This window comes from Jaculus jaculus, chromosome 1 (assembly GCF_020740685.1).
Source record: "Jaculus jaculus isolate mJacJac1 chromosome 1, mJacJac1.mat.Y.cur, whole genome shotgun sequence".
NCBI classification, from domain to species: Eukaryota; Metazoa; Chordata; class Mammalia; order Rodentia; family Dipodidae; genus Jaculus; species Jaculus jaculus.
The window spans coordinates 42,301,760-42,328,989 of NC_059102.1; the positions used below are offsets into that span (position 1 = coordinate 42,301,760).

Consider the following 27,230-nt stretch of genomic DNA (forward strand, 5'->3'; position numbering starts at 1 on the left):
CCGAGGCGAAGGCAGCGCCCACGTCCACCCGGCTAAATTTTAGAGCAGCCAACGCTTCCGGGAGTTTGAATCCCGCGGCTGCGGGGCGGGGCACGTCACTGCCGGCGAAATCCGGCTTTGGGATTGGCTGAGGCTGGGCTAGGGGGCGGGGCCTAAGGCCTGGGGAAGTGCGAGGTGGGGGCGGAGCCTGAGAACTGAAGGCAGGCGGGATGGGCGGGGCCTGCGGCCTGAGGGGTGGGCGAGGCGGGGGGCGGAGCCTGAGACCTGAAGGCAGGCGGGTGGGGGCGGGGCCTGGGGCCTGAGGGGCGGGGCGAGACAAGGACTGAAATGTGTAAGAGATGGAGGCGAAACCAAGGACCATCACCTGTTTCTGGGTCTGGTCAACACTCGTTTGGTGTTTGGAGCTGCCTGCTTTTTTCTGCGGGCCCAGACACTGCTGTGCTTGACGGCATAAAGGTAGTGACCCTCGCCTGGCAATGACGGTCTCCGGGCCCTGAGAAGACCAGGGTTCCCCAGTATAAACCAGAGCTCCTCCGTCTCCCGCAGAGCTGGACTCCCCAGGGAGACTCCGCCGCCCGCCAGAGTCCGGGGAGGAGTAACCCGCGGGCTGCATGAGTGCAGAGCTGATAAGCACGCCCAGCCTGAGCTGAGATTGCAAACCCCAGGGCATGGGCACCGGATTGCTGCCCAGCGGAAGATGTCTCTACGGTCAAGTCTGGGTCTCGGTTAACCGCCTGGAGAACTTTACTGCAATGAGCATGTGTGCCAGGGCCTATCTTTCTGAGACCAAGTGTAAACATGCCGTAACAAAGCATCCTAGATACTAACTCTAGGTTTATCTGAGTTTAGCGCACACATTACCTCTTACTAGATGTGTGACCTTGAGTAAAATATTTAATCTCTTTGAACTGAGGTTTCCTGATTGATAAAACGAGGCATATTATATCTACCTCAAAGCAAGGCTGTGAGAATTAAATGAAAGAATCCATGTCAATGAGTATTTGATACAGGTGTTAAGCCAGTGTTAAACAAAAGATAATGAACTCATATCCTACTGAATAGGATAGATGAGAAACCATGTCAGGAATTTCAGAAAATTTTTAAAAAGATGTGGCTGGGCACCTACAATCCAATTAACTTACGTTTGTAAATCCATAAGGTTCTGTGCTCTGGCCCCTTGGAGTGAGTGAATGGAGAGGGGAAGAGCTTTATTAGCCACATTAAGCCAAGCCTGCTTGATGGAAAGCTGCAGGCTTTTGCCATTCAATGACCATCTTACCTTTTGCCCTGAGGGAGAATCTCTTACATGGTTTTTTTTTTTTTTTTTTTTTCCAAGGGAAAGTATGTGGATCACAGACAAGTGGGCACCTGAGCTGTCCAGTGTTGCAAATCAAAGCCTTTTCTGGAGTGTGGGCTGTGTCCATTTTACCTCCTTCACATAGGTCTACAGCAGTTGTAGTCCAATGTTCCTGTGCTGATTACAAGTGACTTCTATCTGGTTTTTGTTGTGGTCAGTTTTCCTGGCAAGCACTGTTTCAAGTGTGACCTTGTCCCATAATTTGGGATTAAGGAATGCTTAGGAAGGGAGGGTTTATGCATTACTAACTTTAGTGAAGACATGGCTTACCGGTTAAAGTTCTTGCCTATGAAGCCTAAGGATCCAGGTTCAGTTTGCCAGTATCCACATAAGCCAGATGCACAAGGTGGCGCATGTGTCTGGAGTTTGTTTGCAGTGGCTAAAGGCTTTGGCCTCCCATTCTCTCTCTCTCTCTAGTAAATAAATAAAATAAAATTTATTAAAACACAAATGGGGAGCAGAGAGTGGAAGAGAGGTAGGAAAAGTCTACAGGGAGGTGTGGCGAAGGCTGACACCACACCCTGACTGATAAGTGGTGACCTGGTACAGAGTGTGTTAGAGCCGGCTGTTTGCATGAAATCTCACAAGGTGACCATACTTTGATACTGACAGTCCACTGAGGGATTTTTTTTTTTTTTTTGACAAAGATTCAAAACTCATCTTCATTCATGTAAAGAGAGAATAGAACAGCCAAGCAAACCAGGTCTTTATCTCAGCAGGGAAACTCATTTTCCTCCCAGTAGGAGAGTACTCCTGGGAAACAGTGGGAAGGCTGCTGCATGGGTTTAGAGTTATTAAATGGAAATAGGAGGTGGAGAGATTGAGAGTGCCTGTCATCTTTGAAAGGTTGCATCTTCCAAAGGGCTGCTACTCTGTGCACAGGGCCTGGCCAGCTGATAGACCTGCATGTCCAATAGGACTTTCTGCCATGTGGAGAACTCCTCTGATCTATTCAGTATGGCAGCATTAACTACATGGCTGCTGTGATTGAGAAACTGAGTTTTAAATTTTACTTAATTTTGTTGTAAAAACAACTGGTTCAGTTATTAGAAAACAGTTGCGTGCACTTGGAGCAATTTGTGCACCTACATTTATTATTCCAATTGTAAATCGTATGAAATCTAAATGTAGACCAAATATTTCTGATGAAAAATTTGTGTCCAAATTGAGATCTGGTATACATAGCAGTTTTCAAAATCTTAGTATAAAAAATATACAGTATTGCACTAATACTTGTTTATATTATTATATGCTGTGGTGATCTGAATCAGGTGTCCCCTGCAAACTAGTGTTCTGTATGTCGATCCCCAGTTGATGGTAATTTGGGGGGGAGAGTCTTGCTAGAGGAGGTGTGTTGTTGGGGTGGGCTTAGGGATGTTATAGCCAGCGCCCCCTTACCGGAACTGTGTTCACCCTCTTACTGCAGTTTCCACCTACTGTGGCAGAGGTGATGTCCAGCTTTGCTTGTGCCATCCTTCCAAGACAGTAACTGCAGCACATGCTAAAAGACATAATATTCTGGATATGTCAGCTAAAATAACATATGTTAAAACTCTAGCCGGGCGTGGTGGCTCACGCCTTTAATCCCAGCACTTGGGAGGCAGAGGTAGGAGGATTGCCGTGAGTTCGAGGCCACCCTGAGACTACATAGTTAATTCCAGGTCAGCATCAGCTAGAGTGAGACCCTACCTCGAAAAAATATATATGTATGTTAAATATATATATATATATATAATATATATATATATATATATATATATATGTTAAAACTCAGTCTTCCTTACTGTGTTTTACTATTAATGTGATTGCTAGAAAATTCAAAATGGTGAATGCAGCTCGTGTTAAATCCAATATTCAAATCAGCACACTGGTGTGCATACAATAAATGTTGTTTGCTTATTGCAGGACACCTTGTCTAGGTTTATTTACAAACTATGGGCCAGGGACATAGCTTAGTGGTAAAGTACCTACTTTTAGGTATGAGACCCTAAGCCAAATCTCCAGGAGAGAGAGAGAGAGAGAGGGAGGGAAATAATTTGAGAGCAGGTCATATTCATTCCTATCTGATATTTAGCTTCTTCAAGTACCTTGAATAGGGACAATATAATGATGCCAAATGTTATAGAATACATTATCACTTTCTGTCTCCATGCACACTCAGTTACTATCAAGCACTTTTTAAATGAATGAAATTTGAACATAATTTATGTAGTCAGGCCACCATATTCATGGTTTGCACATTTATGATTCAACCATCTGCACTGAACATGTACAGACTTTCTTCCTTAACAGTGTTCTCTGAACAATACAGTATAATAACTATTTATACAGTCCTTACATTGCTGTAGTTATTATAAGTGATCTAGAGGTGATTTACAGGAGGATTTGCATGCTATATGCAAATACTACTTGATTTTATATGAGGGACTTGAGCATGTGTGGATGTGGGTACCTGTGGTGGGTCTTACAACTAATCTTTCATGGATACTGAGGGGATGGCTGCATGAAGTTATTTAAAAAGTAATGTCTACCACTGTTTACAAAAACCCTATAATTAAGCTACTAAAATAATATTTTAGTCCTAAAATGAATTTTAGCTGTCAACCAAAATAACTCTTGTTTAAAAATAATTTCAGCAAACAGCTTAACAACAGACCATGTGCAGGTACCAGTTTGAAAATTGCTGCTAGATAGTACATACCTAAGAGTTGGTAAAGCTAGAATTGGACTCAGATGTTATGTATCTGTCTTCACTCCTCTTCCATTAAATTCTCTTTGATATTCCTGCCACTTCCCTCCTTACATCTAGATGATTTTTTCAAGTTCCCCCTCTCTTCTTCTGCATAGTTTGCTCTTCAAATCTCTTTTTCTCCTGTGCTACAAGTCAGGCCTGATGCCACTCACAGAGATCAATGCAGGGTTTACTTGATGAGACAGTGAGAAGTGATGAAAGTCTCTAGCTTAGGGCATTGAACTTGGAAGACAGTGGGTTTGAATTTCAGCTCACATTTTTAATTCTTCTGACACCGAATTTCTTCAGCCATACAAGTGAACACAGGGGTCTTATCTCATGAAGAAACTAAGAACACAACGATCAGCCATGGGGAGAGCATGGTGCATGGTTTCCCCTGTTTGGGGAGCTCCACTAGGGCCAAGCTGTGGCTTATCCTCTGTTGAAGTCCCAGCATATTACTTGCTCTCTGACTCAGGTGTCTGTGTCTCCTTCAGGTGAACATCATGTATGCCAGATGCTCATTCTGTATTAATTTGCCCTACTATGACTTTCCCAAAAGGGAATCATAGCCTTGAGTGTTTCCCTTACAGTATTTATGGGAATCTTATATATTTCTTTCTCAAAGTTTGTTGTATCCAGCAAAAAGGTCCTGTTAGCCATTGGTATATGACAAAGCTAAAGAGAACTTCCCTTCCTTCCCTTCCCTGTCTTCAATTATACTATAAGCAATTGGATGTTCAGTCCTAGAAAAAAAAAATAGGGAAGGCCCTTAGAGAGGCTATCAGACTGGAGAGACTGAAGGGTTAGTACCTCCTAGTCTCACAAGATGGAGGACCTCAATGTCCACCAGAAATAGCCATTTTCCCCTGCCTGCACAGGGAAGCTAGTGAGCTCCAAGGACAGAGACCTTGGTATCCAAGGGAGTAACCGTGCCACAGCTAGTAGATTCCAATGGTTGGTATAACAAACCACTAGCAACTGAATGGCTTACAACAACAGAAATTTATTCTCTCATAGCACCAGGGGCTGAAAGTCTAAAATTGAGATGTCCAGGGTCTCTCTCTATCTCTAGCTCTTTCTGAAGGCTATAGTGAAAAGTACCTTCCTTGCCCCTTCTAGGCTTTCTATGATTGCTGGCTATCCTTGGCACTGTTTGACTTGAAGATGCATCATTACAACTTCTGTTCTTGTCACGAGCAGTTTCCCTGGGTGTTCTGTCTACACATTCTTTATCCACAAGGACACCAGTTATGTTGGATTTAGGGCCCACGCTAATGTAGTATGACATCATCTTATCATGATTGCATCTGCAAAAACACTATTTTCATATAAGGTGACATTCATAGGCTCCATGTGGACATGTGTTGTAGCAGACAGCTTCAGATTTGCTGAGATGAATTTCCAGACCAGGCACAGTTATGGAGAAAGGGATTTATTGAAGCTTACAGATCCAGGGGAAGTTCCATAATGGCAGAAGAAGCTGGCCTGCTTTCACAGAACCAAAGAAGTACAAGCCAAAAAGCCAAAAGCCACACAGCACAGCACACTTCAGGAACTCCAGCTAGGCACACTTTGCATATCTTTAGATTGAGATCTCAAACCCACCACCACACCTTAAGATCTGCCCAGTGACACCTGTCCTCCAGCCAGGTGAGTGCAGATACAAGCTACAAACTAATAAAACAGTGAATATGATGGGGGCCATCTATTAAAACGACCACATATTTTTCACCCAGTACACATCTCCGCAGCATCAAGGTTGAGGTCCATAAGCTCTAGGAGTGTGGATGATGTGAAATGTCTTGTACGTGTTCTAACATAGCACCTCAAGCAGGTCCCCAACCAAACTGCCTGGCTTTAAATCTCAGCTGCTCCATTGATTCACTGTAACCTTTAGCAAGTTATCTAATCCCCTGTGCCCTAGTTTTCTCACCATAATTGAAGAAGCTACCTACAGGTTTGATTTTAGGACCAAAGGAGTTGATTCATATGAAGCCGTTGAGGCAGGTGCAGCCTGCTGGGTAGGAGGCTGCCACTGCCGCTAGACCAGAGCTGACAGAAAGACAAATGACAAGGTGGACAGCAAGGATGCCATGTGGGATGGGATAGAATACTCAAATTGACTTTGTGTAGATCTCTGTGGTCTCTGAAGCATCCAGTCATAGTCATTATTCCACCATGAACCATCCCTGTCCATGAAGCTAATTTTGTTAATGTGACTGGATCAAGAAATGCATAAAGGTCTGGAGAGATGGCTTAGTGGTGAAGGTGCTTTTGTGCAAAGCCTAAGGACCCAGGTTCAATTCCCCAGTACCCATGTAAGCCAGATGTACAGGCACATGAGGTTTGAGTTTGTTTGCAGTGGCTAGAGGCCCTAACATGCCCATTCTTTCACTCTCTCACTCTCTTTCTCTCTCTCTTTATATATATGTGTATGTATGTATGTATCTATCTATCTATCTTTATATACATACACACACACACACACACACACACACACACACGCCTCTTCCTCTCTCTGAAATAGTAAATTAAAAAAATATATATATATATATTTTAAATTTTATTTATTTATTTATTTGAGAGCGACAGACACAGAGAGAAAGACAGATAGAGGGAGAGAGAGAGAATGGCGCGCCAGGGCTTCCAGCCTCTGCAAACGAACTCCAGACGTGTGCACCGCCTTGTGCATCTGGCTAACGTGGGACCTGGGGAACTGAGCCTCGAACCGGGGTCCTTAGGCTTCACAGGCAAGCGCTTAACCGCTAAGCCACCTCTCCAGCCCAATAAAATATATTTTTAAAAGAATTTAAAAAGGAAGAAATGTCTAGAGGTCATGAAGGCTCTAACTTAATGTGTTAATCCCTCACATGGGGTTGTAAGATGATAGTATTCTTGGGAGGTGATAAAAGGCTCTACTAGGAGGAAGGATGTCACTAGAAGTTTCACTTAATCCTGGCCCCTTGCTATATCCTCTTCTCTGTGCTTCCCTTCTGGCAAGAAGTGAAGAGCTGGGCTGGAGAGATGGCTTAGCGGTTAAGCGCTTGCCTGTGAAGCCTAAGGACCCCGGTTCGAGGCTCGGTTCCCCAGGTCCCACGTTAGCCAGATGCACAAGGGGGCGCACGCGTCTGGAGTTCGTTTGCAGTGGCTGGAGGCCCTGGCGCGCCCATTCTCTCTCTCTCCCTCCATCTGTCTTTCTCTCTATGTCTGTTGCTCTCAAATAAATAAATGAACAACAAAAAAAAATTAAAAAAAAAAAGAAGTGAAGAGCTATGCCACCGCATGCTCTCCAAGCCACTTTTCCCCAAGTCCATGGACCAAGCAACCATGATCCAAACTGTGAAACCATGAGTCAAAGTAAATCCTTCCATCCTTAAGCTATTTCTGTCAGGTCAGCGCAAGGAGAATGGAACTACCTCATCATCCAACAGTACCCAGCACAAACACGTTTCCATCCCCCTCCCCCGCCGCCCAGGTAAGCACATTTGCAGGATGTATGCACACACACACGTTACATGTGCACAGACACTTTACACATCAGTGTGAAGGCAGACAGGGGTTAACTGAGCAGCACCAACCTCTCCCTTCACCACTAAATGCATACCACTGTCTCTTGCTGTGTGTGTGACCAGAAGCTCTGCTTTCCAGTTCTGCTCCAAGAAACACAGCTCAGAGCGCCCCCTGGAGGCCTTGTCCTTCCCCTGCACTCAGTGCCAAGCAGACGACTCCAGACAGGGCTGGGAGAGAAGCCATCTCATGGCTTACCTAACAATCTGACAGGATCCCACAACTGGAAAATCTTATCAAACATACTTAAATGTACCTTAAGCCATATTTAAAATAATAGTTTTGCCGTAGAAATCTGACAAGGTTAAAATAATTGTGTTGTTGAAAATTTGGATTATGATTTACTTATGATTGGCCGTGATTTTTGGCAGTTCCGTTTGGAAATCTAGCTATAAATTCTTTTCAAATGAGTACTTCATGGATGTGAAAAACTTAGTAATTCCTCTGTTTTATTTGTAGATTTTAAAAAATAAGTTTTTTTTTTTAAGAGTAGTTTTAGATCCACAGCAAGTACAGAGCTCTTTTACACACCCCTGCTACCCGGCTACTTCCCACCAGAGTGTTTTAACTAATGAACCCATTGGCACATTATTATCACATAAAGTCCCAGTTCCTCTTAGGGTTTTCTCTTGGTATTGTACCTTCTACATGTTTGGACAGGTGTCTATAGGTATGTACCCACTATTATAATGCCACACAGAATATCAGAGTTTCAGTGTCCCAAAACTCCTCTGTGCCATGCCTGATCATCTGTCCCTCCCTCCCTGAAATCCTTGACAATGACTAATCTTTTTATTGGCCCCACAGTCTTGACTCTTCCAGAAGGTTATACACTTGGAATCATAGAGTATGTAGCCTTTTCAGATTGTCTTCTTAATATTATGTATTTAAGTTTGCTTCATGACTTTCTATGGCTTGACATCTCATGCATTTTTAGCAATGTATAATAGTTAGCTAGCTGCATATGTCACAGTTCATTTACCCCCTTCATCCAGGACCTGTGTTAGGGTGAATTCTTGGGGAGGAGGATTCCCTATGAAATGGAAGGGCCACAGCTTTTACTCCACTGACAAAGTGTGTCTTACAGTTAGATATCCAGGGAAATGCCTACCAGCTGTGTCTATGAGCCATTCTCATTGTGATTAGTTCTGTTCTGTACCAGGATCTGACTTAGGTTGTGGCCTCCAGAGGACTGAACTTCTTAGTGACAGAGTGCCCCTTCACCACTGTGTTCACTATAGTGCTGGTAAGTGACGTGTCCTCATGGACACTACAGTTAGGATATAATCATCTGCAATGTCTTTTAGTCTTTCATGTTATATCTACTCTATGATGCTCACTGTTTGGGGGAATTATCATTGTAAAGTTCAGGAGTGACCAAGGACTACGGAGACCACTCTGAGGCAAAGATGGAAGTTTTTATTTGGGGCAAAAAACACAATCTGCCAGGACTGACTCTCAAGAGTGGAGCAGTCAGTTTGGGATTACAGATAGTGGGCTTTATAGGATCTTCAGTTGGGGGAAGGTGAGGAAGGGAAGGAATTCTTTTTTGTTTTTTTTTTGTTTTTTCGAGGTAGGGTCTCACTGGAGCCCAGGCTGACCTGAAATTTACTATGGAGTCTCAGGGTGGCCTCGAACTCATGGCAATCCTCCTACCTCTGCCTCCCAAGTGCTGGGATTAAAGGAGAGCGCCACCATGCCCGGCAAGGAATTTTTTGGGGGGCAGTAAATCTCTGTTCTTTACATTAGCCATAGGGTGAGACCAGAAGTTTCCCAGTGAGAGATGGGGGGCAGTAAATCTGGACTTGGAGCCTTGTTAGGCAGGGGAGGGATAATGGCTGGACAATTTCTTGAGGAATGTGGGTGATTCACTTCACCCTCCTGCTGCAACTCCATTTTGTCCTGACCTAACTTTCCAGCCTTTTGTTAATGATAAGCGATGAAGGTTCATACTGACCATAGGGCGATGAGTTGTTATGGGAGAGGCAGTCGATGGGTCTCTCTTCAGGGCAGGTGATGAGGAGGCCATGGTGGCTAGAGGTGGCAGAGTGCTGAGATCAACAGCGTCAGTGTAGCATGTTGTGACTTGGTCCTGAGTGGAGCAGAGACTTCTCTCATAATCGGGACAGTCACTGGTAGGCACCTGCTATAGAGAAGGTGAGGGAGATGGGTTCTGTGCACCTCGTGAGAAGACAGAAGGGAGAATAAAGGAGCTTGTTATTTTTGTCAACAACTATGACATCAAAATGCCAGGTGTAAAGGGAAGATGAGCATTCAGAGGCAAGCGATAGAGGGCTTGGGGAAGAGAGAGGAGGCAGAGGGACATTTTAGGATCAGGGGAAGAGTAGGAACATACAGAGTTTAAGTTTGAGAGTGTCCATTGGGGTGATAGTGTACTTATCCCTGGATGAGATAGGGTAAGGGCTAAGGAAAGGGGGGGCCTGAGGAATAGCAAGTAGGAGGAGCTGGGGTCAGGGTAGGTGAAGTTAATCAGGGACAGGCAGAGGCAGAAGGCATGAGTTAATGTTAGAGGTTAATATGGTAAATCAGCATCAGACAGGGGAGCCTATTAGTCTGCCTCATTGTTTATATTGTAGTTACATTTTTTCTCATTGGGTGATTAAGACCTGTAGGCTGTCGGAATCAACTGTATACTTTGGAGGTCAATAATGACTTTGTAGGAGAGACTTTCAGGGAGCTGTGAGGAGTTTTATGACTCTCAGCATTGTCATCTGCTAAGATAAGTCAAGCCCATGCTGACCAGGTGGCCCTCCCTCTTTTGGGAAGCCTGAAACTGATTTTCCTCCAATGTGATTCTCCTGTTACAGATATGCTGACTTGGAATTCATTTCTGGGTCTCCACATCCTGTCTGATCAAGAAGATAGGTAACTTAGCAGAGGCTAGAAGTTCAAGTGTCCCATCATCTCCTGTGGCCCTTTGACCTGGGAGCAGGAACCAAAATATTGGTTATTCTTTTAACTCCAGTGTTTCCAATTGATTTTGGCTTTTACATATGGTTATTAATCACTCAAAGAGACTGTACGTATCTGCAGAGCATATCTGGTTAGCAAAGTGGATCTGGTTAGAGAATGACATAATAGCTTAATATCATTCTGATTAATATTTAAGTTTAGTTGTCAGGTGACAATGTAAGCTATATCTGGGACATAGAAAGCATACATATTTTGTCTTTTAAGTATCTGACAGCTGTAAGTATAGGCAGAATATTTTAGTTGCCCTAAAGACAATATTTTTATCAATAACTTTAAGGCAATTGATTTAATCTAGAAATTGTATGCCAGGAAAAAGACAAGAGAGTATAAAAACTTAGCATCAGTGTTTGAAAACAACTTTCATTAGTCTGTATGCCAATGCAAGTACCAATTACTCCCCAAACTGAAAGTAGACCATCAATTTAAGATTGTTTTTAGGGCAGGAAACATGTCTTAAGTATCAATATTTCTATAAGCAATGAATTTAACATATCAGAAATGAGACAATTAATTAAGTGAAACCTTGATTGAGATTGATTATACATAGCTTAAGAATAAAATAAAATGTAATCATTGTTGAATTAAGCAAGCCTGATTTTAACATGCACTAGAGACAATATGACAGACACAAAGCAATTTCTTTTCTTTTTTTGATTTGAAAGAGACAGACAGAGAGAAAGAGGCAGAGAGAGAGAGAGAGAATGGGTGTACCAGGGCTTCCAGCCACTACAAACGAACTCCAGACACGTGTGCCCCCTTGTGCATCTGGCTAACGTGGGTCCTAGGGAATCAAGCCTCGAACCAGGGTCCTTAGGCTTCACAGGCAAGCGCTTAACCGCTAAGCCATCTCTCCAGCCCAAAGAAAGAGTTTTATAAAGATCAAACTTGACTTCTGAAATTACCCAGAATAAACAGAGATTTTTGGAACTTTGTTTTTTATAACTTTCCTGAAACACATTTTTGTAAAAAATATGAAAGCAGATTTAAACATTGTTAGAAATTTTAGAAATTTTTTTTACAAATTTAGTATCTAGTACTTTTAAATTTAAACATAAATCTTGAGGCTGCTGCCTGTTAGTAGTTCCATAGAAGCAAAGAAGGGGAGAGTAAACGTAAAACAGTTACAAGTTTCTTTTTCTTTCTTTATTTTTTTGTTTGTTTGTTTGTTTGTTTTAAGGTAGGGTCTCACTCTAGCTAAGGCTGACCTGGAATTCACTATGGAGTCTCAGGGTGGCCTTGAACTCACAACGATCCTCCTACCTCTGCCTCCCGAGTGCTGGGATTAAAGGCTACAAATTTCTTATAAGAAGTCCCCATAGTGACTGGGCATTCATTCATCATCATGCTGGGGCCAGGATCCTGAGATTCGCTGTGCTTGCAGTTCCCTGCCTATGCAAGGCAGGGAAGCTAAGAAAAAGCCTGTTTTTTTTTGTTTGTTTGTTTTGTTTTTTCCTTTTCTTTTCTAAACTCCAGGGAGTGTTTTGATCATCCCTCAGGGCTATAAGGCAGTTTTTGAAACTGGTATTTTAAAACTCTTTTAGAGTAGGAGAATCTTGCTTTTTCTTTTTGTCTATTATCTTAATTACTTTTAGTGTTCCTTCTGGGGGACACTCAACAGTTAAAATTGGTTATGCCATCTAGTACAGTGGGCTTGGTGGAAAACATCCCCACAATGAAATGGCATTGCTCAGAACAGAATTCATTCTGCAACCTTATGACTGTGAGCCATGTACATATTTATACACACACATTCATTTCAAGTACACTTTTCATATAGACTCTAGACAACCATTTCCCCTTCACACATTCATTCATTCAGAAGTTATGCATTCCCATGTGTTGCAGTCCGGTTCACATTGCTGGTAGAAATCACCCAACCAAGAGCAGCTTCTGGGAAAAAGAGATTTATTTTGGCTTACAGGCTCGAGGGGAAGCTCCACGATGGCAGGGGAAAACGATGGCATGAGCAGAGGGTGAACATCACCCTCTGGCCAACATAAGGTGGACACAGCAACAGGAGGGTGTGCCCCACACTGGCATGGGGAAACTGGCTATAAAGCCCATAAGCCCACCCCCAACAATATACTCCCTCCAGGAGGCCTAAATTCCCAAATATCCATCAGCTGGGGAGCTAGCATTCAGAACACCTAAGTTTATGGGGGACACCTGAATCAAACCACCACATTCCACCCCTGGCCCCCATAAACTGATATCTGTGCATGATGTAAAATACAATGCATTCAGTCTGACTTTAAAAGTCCCCATAGTTTTTTATCAATCCCAATGATGTTCATACATCCCCATAGTTCAAGATCTTTTAACTGAGCCATAATACCAAAATATAACCTCAAAAAATCCATAATGGCACAGAATAAATATTCACACTGCAAAAGATGGCATTGGGCAAAGAAACATTCAACCAATACAAGATTTAAAACAACCAGGGCTAACATTTGTAGCTTCAAGTCCAGCAACTCTAACCAGTGACAAATCTTCAAGTCCGATAATTCTAACCAACAACAAGTCTCTGGCATTCCAATTCCGCCCCTCCAGCTAGGCTACTCACAGTCCTGGGAAACTTCATTGGGGCTGGCATCTCCTTGGCAGCCATCTCATGGTCCCGGCATCTCCACTGGGTCTCCACTGCAAGCCACGGTTCATCCTCATGGCCCCATGGGGTCTCTATGCAGGCAACCAGCAAACCCGCTTCACAATGACCATGGCCATTTCCAAAACACAAGACCGTGTTGCAAACTCAATGACCCTCTTTCCAGCATTTCTTCTCCACTATACCAGGTAGGGTGCCAATTTGTTAATCCAGGGGGGAATAAAGCAGACTTTGAAGAACAGGACACCCCTTGAGCACTCAGGCCCCTTCAAAAGAGTCGACATTCTTCTTCTTGCCCCAGCACAGGTCAGCTAGCCCAGTCTTAAAGATTGTAATCTCTCAGTTGCAGCTGAACGGGCAGCAGTTCACCCAAAGATTTTTCTTTCTGTGCCATATCCCTCTGCACACACCAGTTCATTTCTACGCAAAGCAACCCTGCACAACTTCTCAGGACATGGGCATAAGAGCAAGCTTCTCACACAAGCTGCTAGCCCAGTCCAAGCAAAGCTCTTTCTCGCCCTCATAAGCCAAACCTCACAGTCCATAGTTCTTACTGCCTTCAGGTCTTTCAGCTCTGACCATAATAGTCCATCAGGCTGTACTTACAGCACTGCAAAGCATCTCTTAGGCCAAGGTTTCAAATCCTTCCACATTCCTCTTGAAAATCAGCTCCAAAAGGCCGAAGCCACATAGTCAGGTGTCTAGCAGCAACCCCACTCCTCGGTACCACTTTAACTGTTGCAGTCCGGTTCACATTGCTGGTATAAATCACCCAACCAAGAGCAGCTTCTGGGAAAAAGAGATTTATTTTGGCTTACAGGCTCGAGGGGAAGCTCCACGATGGCAGGGGAAAACGATGGCATGAGCAGAGGGTGGACATCACCCTCTGGCCAACATAAGGTGGACACAGCAACAGGAGGGTGTGCCCCACACTGGCATGGGGAAACTGGCTATAAAGCCCATAAGCCCACCCCCAACAATACACTCCCTCCAGGAGGCCTTAATTCCCAAATATCCATCAGCTGGGAACCTAGCATTCAGAACACCTAAGTTTATGGGGGACACCTGAATCAAACCACCACACCATGTTAAATTTTTATTCTATTTACAACTTCGGAGACTAAAAGCAAACCTTGTCACCAGGCAGGGTGTCAGGAGAGGCTGAGGGAGTTGGAGGAGCCGGAGGAGCTCCTGGAGCGAGGTCCTCTATGGCATTAGGGTCAAAAGCAGAGGGTGAGGACCAGTATGGGGGAGGGGTTGGGTGAGAGCGCACTTCTGAGACCTTGGCTAGGACCTGGTGAGAATGGTAGGTAAGAGCAGAGTGAAAAATAGGGTACTGCGGACCATTTGCTTGTACATTGGCAGACATTTGTTTGAATTCAGTAAGAAGTTGGAAATCAAAAGTATCATTTTCATGCCATTTGGACCCATTGTCCAGCTTATGGATGTGACCAGGCAGAGTTGCAGAGAAAGATAAGATGCCATCAAGAGTCGTAGAGGCTTTAAGTTCTTAAGGAGACAGGGAAAGAGCAAAACAAGGGTGAGAGAAAAAGAAACCAGAGCTTAAGCTGGGTTCACACAGAGCACCTATATGACCCTCTGGCCCATTAGGGTGAACAGGGCCAGCAACTCCCACGTGGTCAGAGGCTGTACAGGTCACAACTGTCAGCTTTTAAGCCTGTTAGTGGGCGAGAAGGGCAACTGTGCTCCAATGGTGAAAGCAGCTGGCAGTGGAAGATGAGAGCTCAGGAGGGAGGGAGAGGGGGTGTCCCAAGATGGTACAACCTAACCAAAAGGCACCCCTTAGGGTATAGTAGACCAGAGAGAGAGAGATCAGAAGTGTCCAGAGCGCATCTTTCTGGAGACCTAGGGTTGGAGCCTAGGGGCCTAGGGGTGTACCCTGGCCTTCCAGCATGGCACAGCTTCTACAAGGAGGGGTGAAACCCAAGACAGGCCAACCCGAGAGAAGGGGACACTTACTGAGAAGGAGGGAGGAGATGAGAAAAGAACAGAGGCCAAATCGTGGTGGGTGTGCAAGCCTGCATCAGGCAGAGATGGTCCGAGGCCTTCAGAGGGTCAAATGGCAGCTCTGTGGTCTGGTCAGGGGAAAGGAGTTCTGGCTGCCTAAGAGGGCAATCAGAAGCCTTCCTATCCAGGTCAGGTACCACATACAAGGTTCAGGAGTGACCAAGGACCACAGAGACCACTCTGAGGCAAAGATGGAAGTTTTTATTGGGTGGCGGGCATGATCGGCCAGGACTGACTCTTAAGAGCAGAGCAGACAGCTTGGGGTTACAGATAGTGGGCTTAATAGGCCTTCAGTTGAGGGAAGGTGAGGAAAGGAAGGAATTCTTTATTGGCGCAGTAAATCTCTGTTCTTTACATTAGCCATAGGGTGAGATCAGAAGTGACCCAGTGAGAGATGGGGGGGGGCAGTGAATCTAGACTTGGAGCCTTGTTAGGCAGGGGTGGGATAATGGCTGGACAATTTCTTGAGGAATGTGGATGATTCACTTCACTCTCTTGCTGCAACTCCACTTTGTCCTGACCTAAAAATCAGCTCTATCTTTTAATTTTGATTATTTTAGTTAAAGAATTTTAATTCTGCTGTCAGAGCAATTCAGATTGTTTTCTTTTTGGCTTAAGGGAGGAAATTGCTTTAGGCATCTAGTGCTAGCCTCGAGCTTTCCCTGCCCTTCCAATACAGGAGAGGAGACCCTCTGGCTTTCCTTCTTAGCTTTGGATTGAAGTCAATTGTTATATTAGGTTAGATTGTCTGGTCAGTTAGCTTGAGGGATTCTTCTGTCTCTGTCTTCCCAGCACTGGGATTATAGGCATGCACCACCATGCCTGGCATTTATGTGGGTAGTGGGAGGTCGTTTACTGACTGGTAGAATTCTCCAAGAAACAATTCTGAATGGAGATGAGCCTTACTTTTTCTTTTTCTTTTCTTTTCTTTCTTTCTTTCTTTTTTTGAGGTAGGGTCTCACTCTAGTCCAGGCTAACCTGGAATTCACTATACAGTCCCAGGGTGGCCTTGAACTCACGGCAATTCTCCTACCTCTGCCTCCAAGTGCTGGGATTAAAGGCATGAGCCACTATGCCTAGCTTGAAATGACCCTTTCTTAAGAAGCACTCTTGAGCCCAGAAAGCCAAATGTCACATGTTCTCTTTCATATGTGGATCCTAGCTACAAATGTTTAGACTTGTTTGTGAGTTGGAATAAAAAAATTAGTAGCAGAAATCAGAAAGCTAGAAAAGGGCTATAAGGAAAGGAGGAGAGGGAAGGACTTATGTATTGTATATATTTAAAAAAAAAAAAGCCAGAAAGCCAGATTACTGGGAGTTGAATAGCCTAAGTGAGGTCAAGGGAAGAAATTGAGTAAAAGAAGGGTGAGGAGGGTTAATCAAAATTCAAGATATTGTGAATAAACCATATGAAAACTTATTTTTTTGGATAATGGCATACCCAAAAGCCATAGATTGTTACGAGAAATGTTTCAGTGCTAGGGATGAGTTGTTGGCCAGGGAGGTCCCTATTGCCCCCAAAACATGACAGGCTATTGTCAAGGATCTTGGTTTCCCAACAGAAGTAGATGGTAAGACCCTATTGCTGAAGACTTCACATGCCTGGGCTGCAAACTCACTGAGAAATCAAGCTGGGGCTAAGCTGAAAACCTTCTTCCTGTAGATCAGCTGACAGAAAGCTGGACAAAGCTGCACTGCATGTAGCCTTATGGGAGACAGAAGCCATCAGTGGTGAAAATGTGGACACTGAAAGCCTCAAGTTTGGCTAGCCAGGCCAAATGAGCCCATGGGTGCAATAGTGGCATGTCTGTTATGGGGGAAACCAACCACTCTCTAATTGGACTGGAGTCCTACTCTATGGGAGGAAATACATGCCTGGTACTGAAAACCTAATCAAATGCCTTTGGTGGGGTAGGTCATGAGCATTAGGAGTGTAACACCTTCTCTTGTCTGGCTAAATGCATATATTTTCCTCACCAAACTGCCCTGTAATCATTTTATCTAATGTTCATACCCATATATTAATGCTACCCTCACTTTTGGTTCAAGAAGCTTCTCTTTGCAGATGTCAGTGACCACTGGGCTGACCCAAAAGGCACTATAGTGCTGAGAAGAAGTGACGGAGGAGTGTTAAGTACTGAAATATCTCTATCACACCCTGCAAGGGTCAGGGTACATTATGGAAGAGGTGACAGGAAGAATGTAAGAGCCAAAGGAAGGGTACGATTCCTTACAATGCAACTGTCCACACAGAAATTGGCCTTGATATCCACAATCTCACAGTTTCTAGCAATACCTTCATAAGACCTTCATAATAGGAGGAAAAGATGATGACATCAAAATAAAAGAGAAACTAACACAGAGAGGAGGTGATATGATGGAGAGTGGAGTTGTGAAGGGAAAAGTGGGGGGTGGGGAGGGAAGTATCATGGTTGTCTATAAGTATGGAAGTTGTCAATTAAAATAAAATGCCAAAGAAAAGAAGTATTCTTGAGATAGCACAATAGGAGAAAGAAACAGACTTTGAGGTGAGACAGTCTTAACACTGACCTCAGCTTACCTTATGGGGATCCCAGGGTCTAAAGTGCCCTTCCAAGTTGTCACCACTTGGAGACAAGAAGACTCCAAGCCTTTCTATACCTTCACTGTTATAAGAGACCAAATGCTCCTAGAAGGAGACATGGTCTTGGACAAGAAGATTTCTTCAGTAGTCTGTTACCAAAGAAAGCTGGTGTGGAGGGATGCTGCCTGGGAATCCTCCCTGCTGCTGGAACCAGTACATTCTCCGTTCCTGGGTGGGGGCTGGGTGATATACCGCAACATCCACCACACTCTCCATATCCAGTGAAGTCCATGCTGCTGCCATGCCTGCCACTAATGGGCTCCAAGGCAATCATAAGCTCCTCATAGAAAGCCACTGAAAATCACAGGGCAGCAGGTGGATCTATGTAATCGTCTCCTAGAGCCACATGGGAAGGCAGAAGATAAAGGAGCAAAACTCTGAACCAGCCAAACTGTCAATCAAATATGACAGCAGAACGGAGCTGCTCTTCACCATGACAATGGAGCCCTAGGCCAGCGGCCTTGTAAGTAGCTCCAGGGCAAAGCCATCGCAGGGGGAGCCATGGGGAAGACTCCAGGAGCGGTTTCTTCTCAAAGATAAAATTGTGGAGCTGAGGAGATGGCTCAATAACTGAAGGCACTTGCTTTCAAAGCCTTCCAGTCAGGCCACACATGACTGGAGTCTTTGAGTGCATTTTATATCTATTTTACAGATAAAGATGGGGAAAAGAATGAACACTAGGGTGATGCAGTTCTAAGTGGAGGGCACACTCAGGTCCGGCTGGCTAGCTCAGGCTTTCTCTTGTGACCTTAAATCATCACCCCACCAGAGCAGTGGACAGCCACTTCTCCGTTTCCATGGAAGACTGCTAGCATGACCGGGCCAGGAAAACTAAGATTCTCCTTTTCCAAGGTTTTTTGACGATGTATTCTCATGGATCCTATTGAAAAGCAAAGGATTGGTACCAGGGACATCGAATATAGAAACTCACGGTTGCAATTGCGTTTGTTCGGATTTACTTGAAATTCACTGTTATTTCTATGCCGTACAGCAGGGGGCGTGCCATAGCTACTTTTTAAAAACCGTAAGGGTAGCTGAGTGGGTGTGTTCAACTGGGTGGAAGAAAAATGACAAAAGTAAAACTTTTAGCACAACTAAGTTGAGTTCCCAAATTCCACGAAACTCCAAGAAGAGAGGAAAAGGAGGTAGGAAAACCACTAATTCGGTTTCACGAGTTATTACTAAAAAGTAACATTTTAGTGTTTTTCTGACCTACCAAACCAAATTTTTAGTTTCGTTTGCTGCATACGATTATTATAATTTTTAAATCCTTTTGTGCCTTTCTACTTCCACGTGTTCTGAAGTCGTAAGTCAGAGCGTGCGGTGGGCGGCGGGAGGGGAGGGTGTCAGTTTACCCGCGCGGCCTCAGTCCAGTCTCTGTCTGTCTGTCTGTCCGTCCGTCCACGCAGTGCGCGCCAGGTCCAGCCTCCTCCGCAGAGCCCTCCCCACCGAGACAGCGACTCCCGGCGGAGCCCCGCGCCGGCATCCACCGCGGCCGCCTCCCCAAGAGCCATGCTGCGAGTGATCGTGGAATCGGCCAGTAACATCCCCAAGACGAAATTTGGGAAACCGGATCCTATCGTTTCTGTTATTTTCAAGGGTGAGGAAAAGTTGGCTTTGTTGTCTGAAACCCGGCTTGGGTGTCTTTCTTTAAAAGTCAGGGCTTTGTGGGGCTGGAAAAGCCAAGTGTCTCTGGGCAGGTCTGGGACTGAAGAGGGAATTTGATTTTCCCCAAGGTATTGAGACTCACTGAATGGATGACCTGGTATCGTAGTTTTCATAACTTGATTTCTTTAAAGTCTTGAGGGAAAGCAGGTACTGATCGCTCTTAATTTCAGATATGTAGGTCTGTGTGTGTCCACAGTGAAAATCTTACTAGTTTTGTGTGCACTTTAAACTCTCTTTGCCTGTGAGAAATGAGGGGTGGAGGGAAAGGAGTGATTAAATTGCTGGAGGAACTGTTACTTCTTTGCTCTGGTAGGTTAGCTACTCTTTAGAAATCTAATTATTTCAAGCTATTCAAAGCCTCTCTAATTGTGCCTCATTTCTAAGTATTTTGCATGTTTTGTTACTCTTAAATAGCTTGTGGTTCACCACAGCTCTGAGCAGCGAGTCTGCAGCTTGGGAGTCTGCCTCTGGCTGGCCGGGTGATCTTGGGCCAGTCCCTTCCTCTCTTTTTACAAACCAGGGGAGGCAAAGAGGATTTAGACAAGCTCATTCTTTAAGGGTCCCTTGGAGTTTCAAGGGGATGTTCTTGTTGGCGTTATGCAGGGCTGCGGGGGGGGGGGGGACGCGGGGGGGAGTACGTGGGATTGGCTGCTGTGGTGGCCTATCCCCAGTAGTGCAGGTGACCCCAGCTCTGGCTAGAGATGTGGGGCTAGCCCAGGGCTTGAGGGCTTGGTCCATTTTTTTCTCATTGATGGTCACTGGTGAGATTGCCCGCTTACTTCTTGGCAGGGCTGTGATGAGAGGGGATGGGTCCAGGGGACCTTGGCAGGCGCATGTTTCCTTCCTCCAACCCAGGAACCTAACTGCTTGTCCTTCACAGAAAGTGTGGCGTGCATCTCTTGCTCATCTCTTGTGTTTGTTTTATTAAGTTTTATTTCTCTTCTCAAGTCTGCCTTTCTTAGAGTGAGCAAGAACCTGAAAGACATGGCCTGGGAATGTAACTCAATTGGCAGAGAGCTTGTCTACATACAGGAAGCCAGGGTTTCATTCTCAGCACTGCATAAACTTGGGTGTGGTATTGCACACTTGGAATTTCAGCGCTCCTGGAGGCAGCAGGATCAGGTAGGCAAGGTCATCCTTGCCTACACAGCAGGTTCCAGACAGCCTGGGCTTAATGAGACCCTGTCTCTCAAAAAGAAGGTGGGGAGGGGAGTTGGAGTTCAATGGTTAAAGGCCCTTGCTTGCAAAGCCTGTCAGACTGGATTCCCCAGGACCCACGCAAACCAGATACACAATGTGGCACATGGCTATGGATTTTGTATGCAGTGGCAGTAGGCTGGCCCTATGTGCCCATTCTCTCTCTCCCTTCCCACACACATACACAAATAAATATAAAGGGCTTTTTTCAATTAATTAATTATTTATTTATTTTAAGACTGGAGGGCTGGAGAAATGGCTTAGCAGTTAAGGCGCTTGTCTGTGAAGCCTAGAACCCAGGTTTGATCCCCTAGGACCCAAGAAAGCTAGATGCACTAGATGGCGCATGCATCTGGAGTTCATTTGCAGTAGCTGAAGGTCCTGGTGCACCCTTTCTCTCTCTATCTGCTTCTTTCTGTATCTCTCTCTCTCTGTTTCTCTTCTTTTCCCTCTCTCTTTCTCAAGTAAATAAAATAGAGAAAAAAAGAAATAAAAAACATTATTAAAAAAAGACTGGAAACCCAAAGCTGCCAAGGGGCTGTTCATTTACAAAAAAGTGGAGGAATAGGAGGAAGAAGGAAGAGAGAAAGAAATAAATGAAGGAAGATAAAGATCTGGAGGGGACATTTTGGATTCTTTAAGGATGATGTGGTTTAAAAATCTGACCAGTGATTATGCATAGTCATGTTAGCTCATTTGCATATATTAGTTTTCAAAGCTTTTTCTCTTACAGCAGTTAAACAATAGGTACATACCACGAAGAACTTGCACCTTTCTCCATTGGCATTTAAAGACATGCAAAAAGGTATTGAGGTTGGTAGGTCATTATTTGAGGCAAGTCACATAGATTATAACAGAATAGGAAATGACACTATTTAAATCTGACTCTCTTTTCTAAGTAATTGAACATTTTGTAATGAATAAAATATGCTCATGAATGTAAACACTCAATGAATGTGAAAAACCCGCTAAACTGAAAGTGAAAAACCAGCTAAATTGGCAAACATAGTCCATTTCAACAATCACATTCACCAGGTTATCACCTTTCTGGCTTCCCTTTAATTGTGCATATTTAGTGGTAAACTCCGTTCATCCTATTCATTCATTCATTCATTCATCAGATAAGCACCTGACACAAGAAAGAGCATTGAACTCGCTGTGGGAAAATCTGTGATCTAGCAAGGGGTTATTTTAGGGGGTCCTCCCCTTTTATCAATCGTGGGGCTCAAATCCAGGGCCTTGCACATGCTAGGCAAATGCTCTGCCACTGAGATACACCACTAGGTTTGACTTAGCTGACATTACCTAAGTACCTGATAACCTTGGCTAATGCAGATTTAACGACCTCGGCCTCACCATTCTCAGCTGTGGAATATAGGGGCCTGATCCCTCTCCAGCTTTCAGAGTGTGTGTGTGTATGTGTGTGCATGTGTGTGTAGTGCATGCATGCAGTAGCCAGAGTAGTGTCCTCCTCTGTCACTCCTGGGTTTTTTTTTATTTATTTATTTATTTATTTATTTATTTATTTATTTTGGTTTTTTGAGATAGAGTCTCACTCTAGCTCAGGCTGACCTGGAATTCACTAGATCGTCTCAGCCTGGCCTTGAACTCATGGCGATCCTCCTACCTCTGCCTCCCAAGTGCTGGGATTAAAGGCGTGCACCACCATGCCCGGCCCTGTTTTGTTTTTTGTTTTTCTAATGAAATCTCTCACTGTATCCAGAGCTAGCTGACTAGCAACCCCCAGCAATTCTCCTGTCTCCATCCACCCCCCACAAGACCCCCGCCCCTCAGAACTGGGGTCACAGGCACCACCATGCCCAATTTTTTTTTTTTTCTTTTCAAGGTAGCTCAGGCTGACCTGAAATTCATTATGTAGTCTCAGGGTAGCCTCGAACTCATGGAGATCCTCCTGCCTCTGCCTCCCAAACGCTGGAGTTAAAGGCATGGGCCACCACACCTGGCAATGCCCGGCTTTTTATGTGAGTGCTGGAGATGGAACTCAGCTACCCACGCTTGCCCAGGAAGTTCTCCTACCTGCACAGTCATCTCCCCAGTCTCCAAGGTTCTATTTTCTAGTTACATGCTTTGATCATGTGCTCTCAGTAAGATATGGGAGCCGTTGACTTGCCTGGAAGAGGAGACATAGTAGTGAATATGGCAAAGTTCTTCCCTTCACTTTTTCCCAGTGATCACAAACCACTAGTGCTAGGAAATCTTTTCCGGTTTGAGCACTGTGTAAAATTAAGTAACAGTAAGTTCTAACAGACCTGCGATACTTCTGTCAGGATAAGGTTCATCAGTAGGGACATGGAGCAGAGCCGCATGCACTTTGCGTGTGGAGTTGTATGTACAGCTTGGAAGATGCAAACGCCTAGTAGAAGATGAAGGCAGCGTCAGGACAGTCATCGGGCTAATGGAAATGTGTAAACATTTTGCATCTTAGCTTCATACAACAGCAGGAAGAGGAAACGGCTCTTCTCCCCTCATATGACATCATGAGCACTGCTGAGAGCCAGGTGTGGTACTGATGCTCATGGAGATGCAGTGAGACTGCCCCCATCAGAATTCCAGCCCTGTGGCCACGCCTGAGACAGTCAGCTGAGGAAGAGAAAGAACTGCTTTGGACTCAGAGTTGTGGAACTTCTGCTCCATGGCTGGGCAGACCTAGTACTTTAGGTCTCTCACAGAGGGAGGAAGCAGCACACCACGGCAGATGTGTGTGGCACAGCAAACTTGTTTACGTCATGGCTGAGAAAAGGGGAAAGGAAGAAATCTTGGTCTCGTAGCATCTGCAGAGACACATGCCAATGATCTGAAACCTTCACTAGGTCCCAGCTCTTAAAGGTGCCTCTGCCTCCAAATGGATGTCACTATGCCAGGGCACAAGCCGTTCATAGGTGAGCCTTTGGAGATCACTTGTTTAAAGCCCAGCAGGGCCCTCTTAGCCTGCAGTTATACTGTAGTGGGATCATGTGTACTAACCACCTCGTGGCTTTGAGTTGACCTCAAAACTTCAGGCTTGGGGCTGGGGAGATTGCTCAGTGATCAAAGACCCTTGCTTGCAAAGCCTGATGGTTTGTGTTCGATTCCCCAGTACCCATACAAAGCAGATGCACAAAGCGGCTTATGTTTCTGGAGTTTGTTTGCAGTAGCTGGAGGCTTTAGCACGTGCCCATTCTCTTTCTCCATTGTATCACTCTCTTTCTCTTCCTTCCTTCCTTCCTCTCTCTCTCTCTCAAATAAATAAATTTATTTTTTAAAAAAAGAACAACTTCAGGCTTTTGTGTTGCGCCATACTGAGGCTGCTGCGAGGGAATTATTTTAAACTGTTCTTTGACCTTCATTCTTTTATTCCTTCTTCCTTTCTGGCCTTTCTTTCTTCTTCTCTTTGACAGGGCCTCATGTAGCTCAGGTCATGGATGACTTAGAATTCCTGATCCTCCTGCCTCCACATTGCAAGTACTGGGATTACAGGCATGCATCATGACCCTGCACCTGGATTATGCAGTGCTGGGGATGGAACCCAAGGCTTTGTGCATACTAGGCAAACACTCTACTGAGCTACATCCCCAGCCCTCGATTTTCTTTTTCATTCAAAGACTCTAAAATGGAATGTGTGTGAGTGCATGTATGTGTATGTGAATAATTTCCTGCTGCAAGTTTTTGAAATCTTTTATTATTTAGGTATGTATTTATTTTTAAATGATGCATAGAAATTGTATCTATTTATGAGGTGCAATACAGCACTGCAATATATGTATGCTTCTAGGCATGATGGTACATCCTGTACTCCCAAAGCACAGGAGGACCACAAGGTTGAGTTCAAAGTCATCCTTGGCTACATAGTAAAACCCTGTCTCAAAAAATAAATAAATAAAGCAGAAGCTGGAGAGATGTAGAGGTTAGAAGCCTAAGGACCCACATTCTACTCTCCAGATCCCACATGAGCCATGTGCACAAAGGTGAGGCAAGCACAATGCCATACATGCCCACTAGGTGGTGCAAGTATCTGGCATTTGATTTCAGTGGCTGAGGCCCTGGGGTGCCAATTCTTTCCCTCTCCTCTCTCTTTCTCTCTCACACTCTCTCTAAAAATTGAAAAACAACAACAAAAAAACAGGCAATGGAGATAGCTCAGTGGGTAAATTATTTGCCGAGGAAGTGGGAGTCCTCAAATCCAGTCTCTGGACCCCACGTAAAAAGCCAGAAGCTGGGGAGGGCTTTCGTAATCCCGGCGTGCTGACAGTGAGAGTGGCGGCAGAGACAGGAGAATCTCCTAGAAGCTCAGAGAGAGAATCCAGAGCAGGAAACCTCAAAGGAGGTGGACAGGTGAGGACTGACCCTGACGTTGTCTTCTAATGTCCCCATGTGCAACATGATATGCGTGTACCTGCAATCACACGTGCACACAAAACATGAGCGCAGCTATGAACCTTCTCACACACACAAACTTAGCCTTTTGAAAAAGCAAGCTTGCTATTATAATGACCAGCCCAGGGTAAATTGACATAATTATCACCTTAAATTTTGTTTTTCTTTGTGTTAGGGACATTCAAAATCCCCCAGAAGTTTTTTTTGTTTTGTTTTGTTTTTTGAGGTAGGGTCTCACTCTAGCCAGGCTGACCTGGAATTCACTATATAGTCTCAGGGTGGCCTCGAACTCACAGTGATCCTCCTGTCTCTGCCTCCCGAGTGCTGGGACAGAATTTTTTTTTTGTTTTTTTTTATTTTTATTTATTTGAGAGCAACAGACAGAGAGAGAAAGAGGCAGAGAGAGAGAGAGGGAGAGAATTGGTGTGCCAGGGCCTCCAGCCACTGCAAACGAACTCCAGAAGCGTGCGCCCCCTTGTGCATCTGGCTAACGTGGGTCCTGGGAAATAGAGCTTTGAACCCCCCGGGGTCCTTAGGCTTCACAGGCAAGCACTTAACTGCTAAGCCATTTCTCCAGCCCTAAAATACTTTTTAAAAGAATTATGTAACTCTTCTGTGACTGGTGTTTAGAGGCTCTCATAGGCTTTCCTACAATATAGCATCTAACAAAACTCGGTTGTCCCAAACCCCTGGGATAGCATTGTTTACTTGTACACCGAGAAGGTTGGGAAAGCACCAAAGCCTGCATGTGGTGTGTGCCCAGGCTGACTTCGAGGGGTTCGTGCTGTGAGACCTAAAGTCCTTACAAGACTGTCCAAAACCAACAAGTCAGCTGGGCCCACAGTGGTTCCGCGTGTGCTAAATGTGCCCGTGACAGGGTCAAGTGAGCTTTCCTCATGGAGGAGCAGAAAATTGTCATGAAGGCGTTGAAGGCACAAGCAGAGTCAGCAAGCTAAATAAATATGAAGCTTTTAAAAATAATAAATATTTAAATGATTGCACAAAACCTCTGAGATTCCACTTAAGAAAAGTGAAAAAGCCGGGATTGGTGGGGCACGCCTTTAATCGCAGCACTCAGAAGGCAGAGGTAGGAGGGTCGCCGTGAGTTCAAGTCCACCCAGAGACTACATAGTGAATTCCAGGTCAGCCTGAGCTAGAGTGAGAACCTACCTCAAGAAAACCAAAAAAGAAAAGAGAAGTATGTTAGGAGAAAGAGCTCATGGGGCTTCACTGTAGCCAGCGAAGGTGAGTTGTCGGTACAGACCCTGGCTTACCCAGGGTGCGCTGTAGGGCTCATCAGAAAGATTGCCCCTGGCCCACTGGATGCCCATGGACTGCGGGCTCTCCTGCAGGAGCTCAGTCAAACTCTCGGGAAGACTGAAGTGCTTACTCTCCTGAGTCATCCTAGTCACTTCCTGGAGAAAAGGGCTTGGAAGCTGGCAGCTGAGGGATACTGGCCCCACCCAGGTGAGGCATGGGAACTGTCAAAGGTATGTTTCCCAGACATAACGTTCCTTGACTCTCAATCACTTACAAAGCCACAGTAGCCTTTAGAAATTAACTACTACGCTTTATTTTTCCTTTCCTCCTCCACGACACATCACACCTGCATACCCTCAGCTAGAGGTGTTGGCATTTCTCTGGCTTGTGTTTCTTTCCTGATTTTGGTTTCTCCCCCATCCCACCAGGATTCCTAAGCCCTCCCAAGGAGGCCTGATATTTTTGTGTTCTGCAACACCTGACCCATTATTGATGTGGAACACATATTTTCGAGGTTGACCAGGGAAGTGGGCAGAAGATGGGATGGAGACACCGGTGTAATAAAGCTATTGCTTTTTAGTCCGGAAATACGGTGTGAAGGTTGGCCAGGCTCCCTTGGTTCAGGCAGAAGTATGCTTAATGTTCTCTCAGGTGCTTGGCAAAGGCACCATTGCACGCATTCCTGAACCCTGAGCACAAGCAGTTCCCGGCATCTGCTATCCAGACACAAACTGGTATCTTAGACTTTTTACATTCTCGTGTCTGGCAAGAAATATGTGAAGTTGCCTGTCATTGTGTTCAGAATTCCGGTGTGAGACAC

The 27,230-nt window shown here is 44.8% G+C and overlaps 1 protein-coding gene across 5 annotated transcripts in view; it reads left to right on the plus strand.

The window, feature by feature from the left end:
• The first annotated feature begins 19,035 nt into the window (after positions 1-19,035).
• Positions 19,036-27,230, plus strand: part of Myof (myoferlin) — a 169,608-nt gene continuing 161,413 nt past the window's right edge. For all 5 annotated transcript variants that reach the window (XM_045147019.1, XM_045147038.1, XM_045147046.1 and 2 more), the window contains exons 1-2: positions 19,036-19,056; positions 19,321-19,511. In XM_045147019.1, the coding sequence (XP_045002954.1) occupies positions 19,424-19,511 (88 nt within the window). In that variant the 5' untranslated portion in view covers positions 19,036-19,056; positions 19,321-19,423. The remainder of the gene's footprint in view (positions 19,057-19,320; positions 19,512-27,230) is intronic.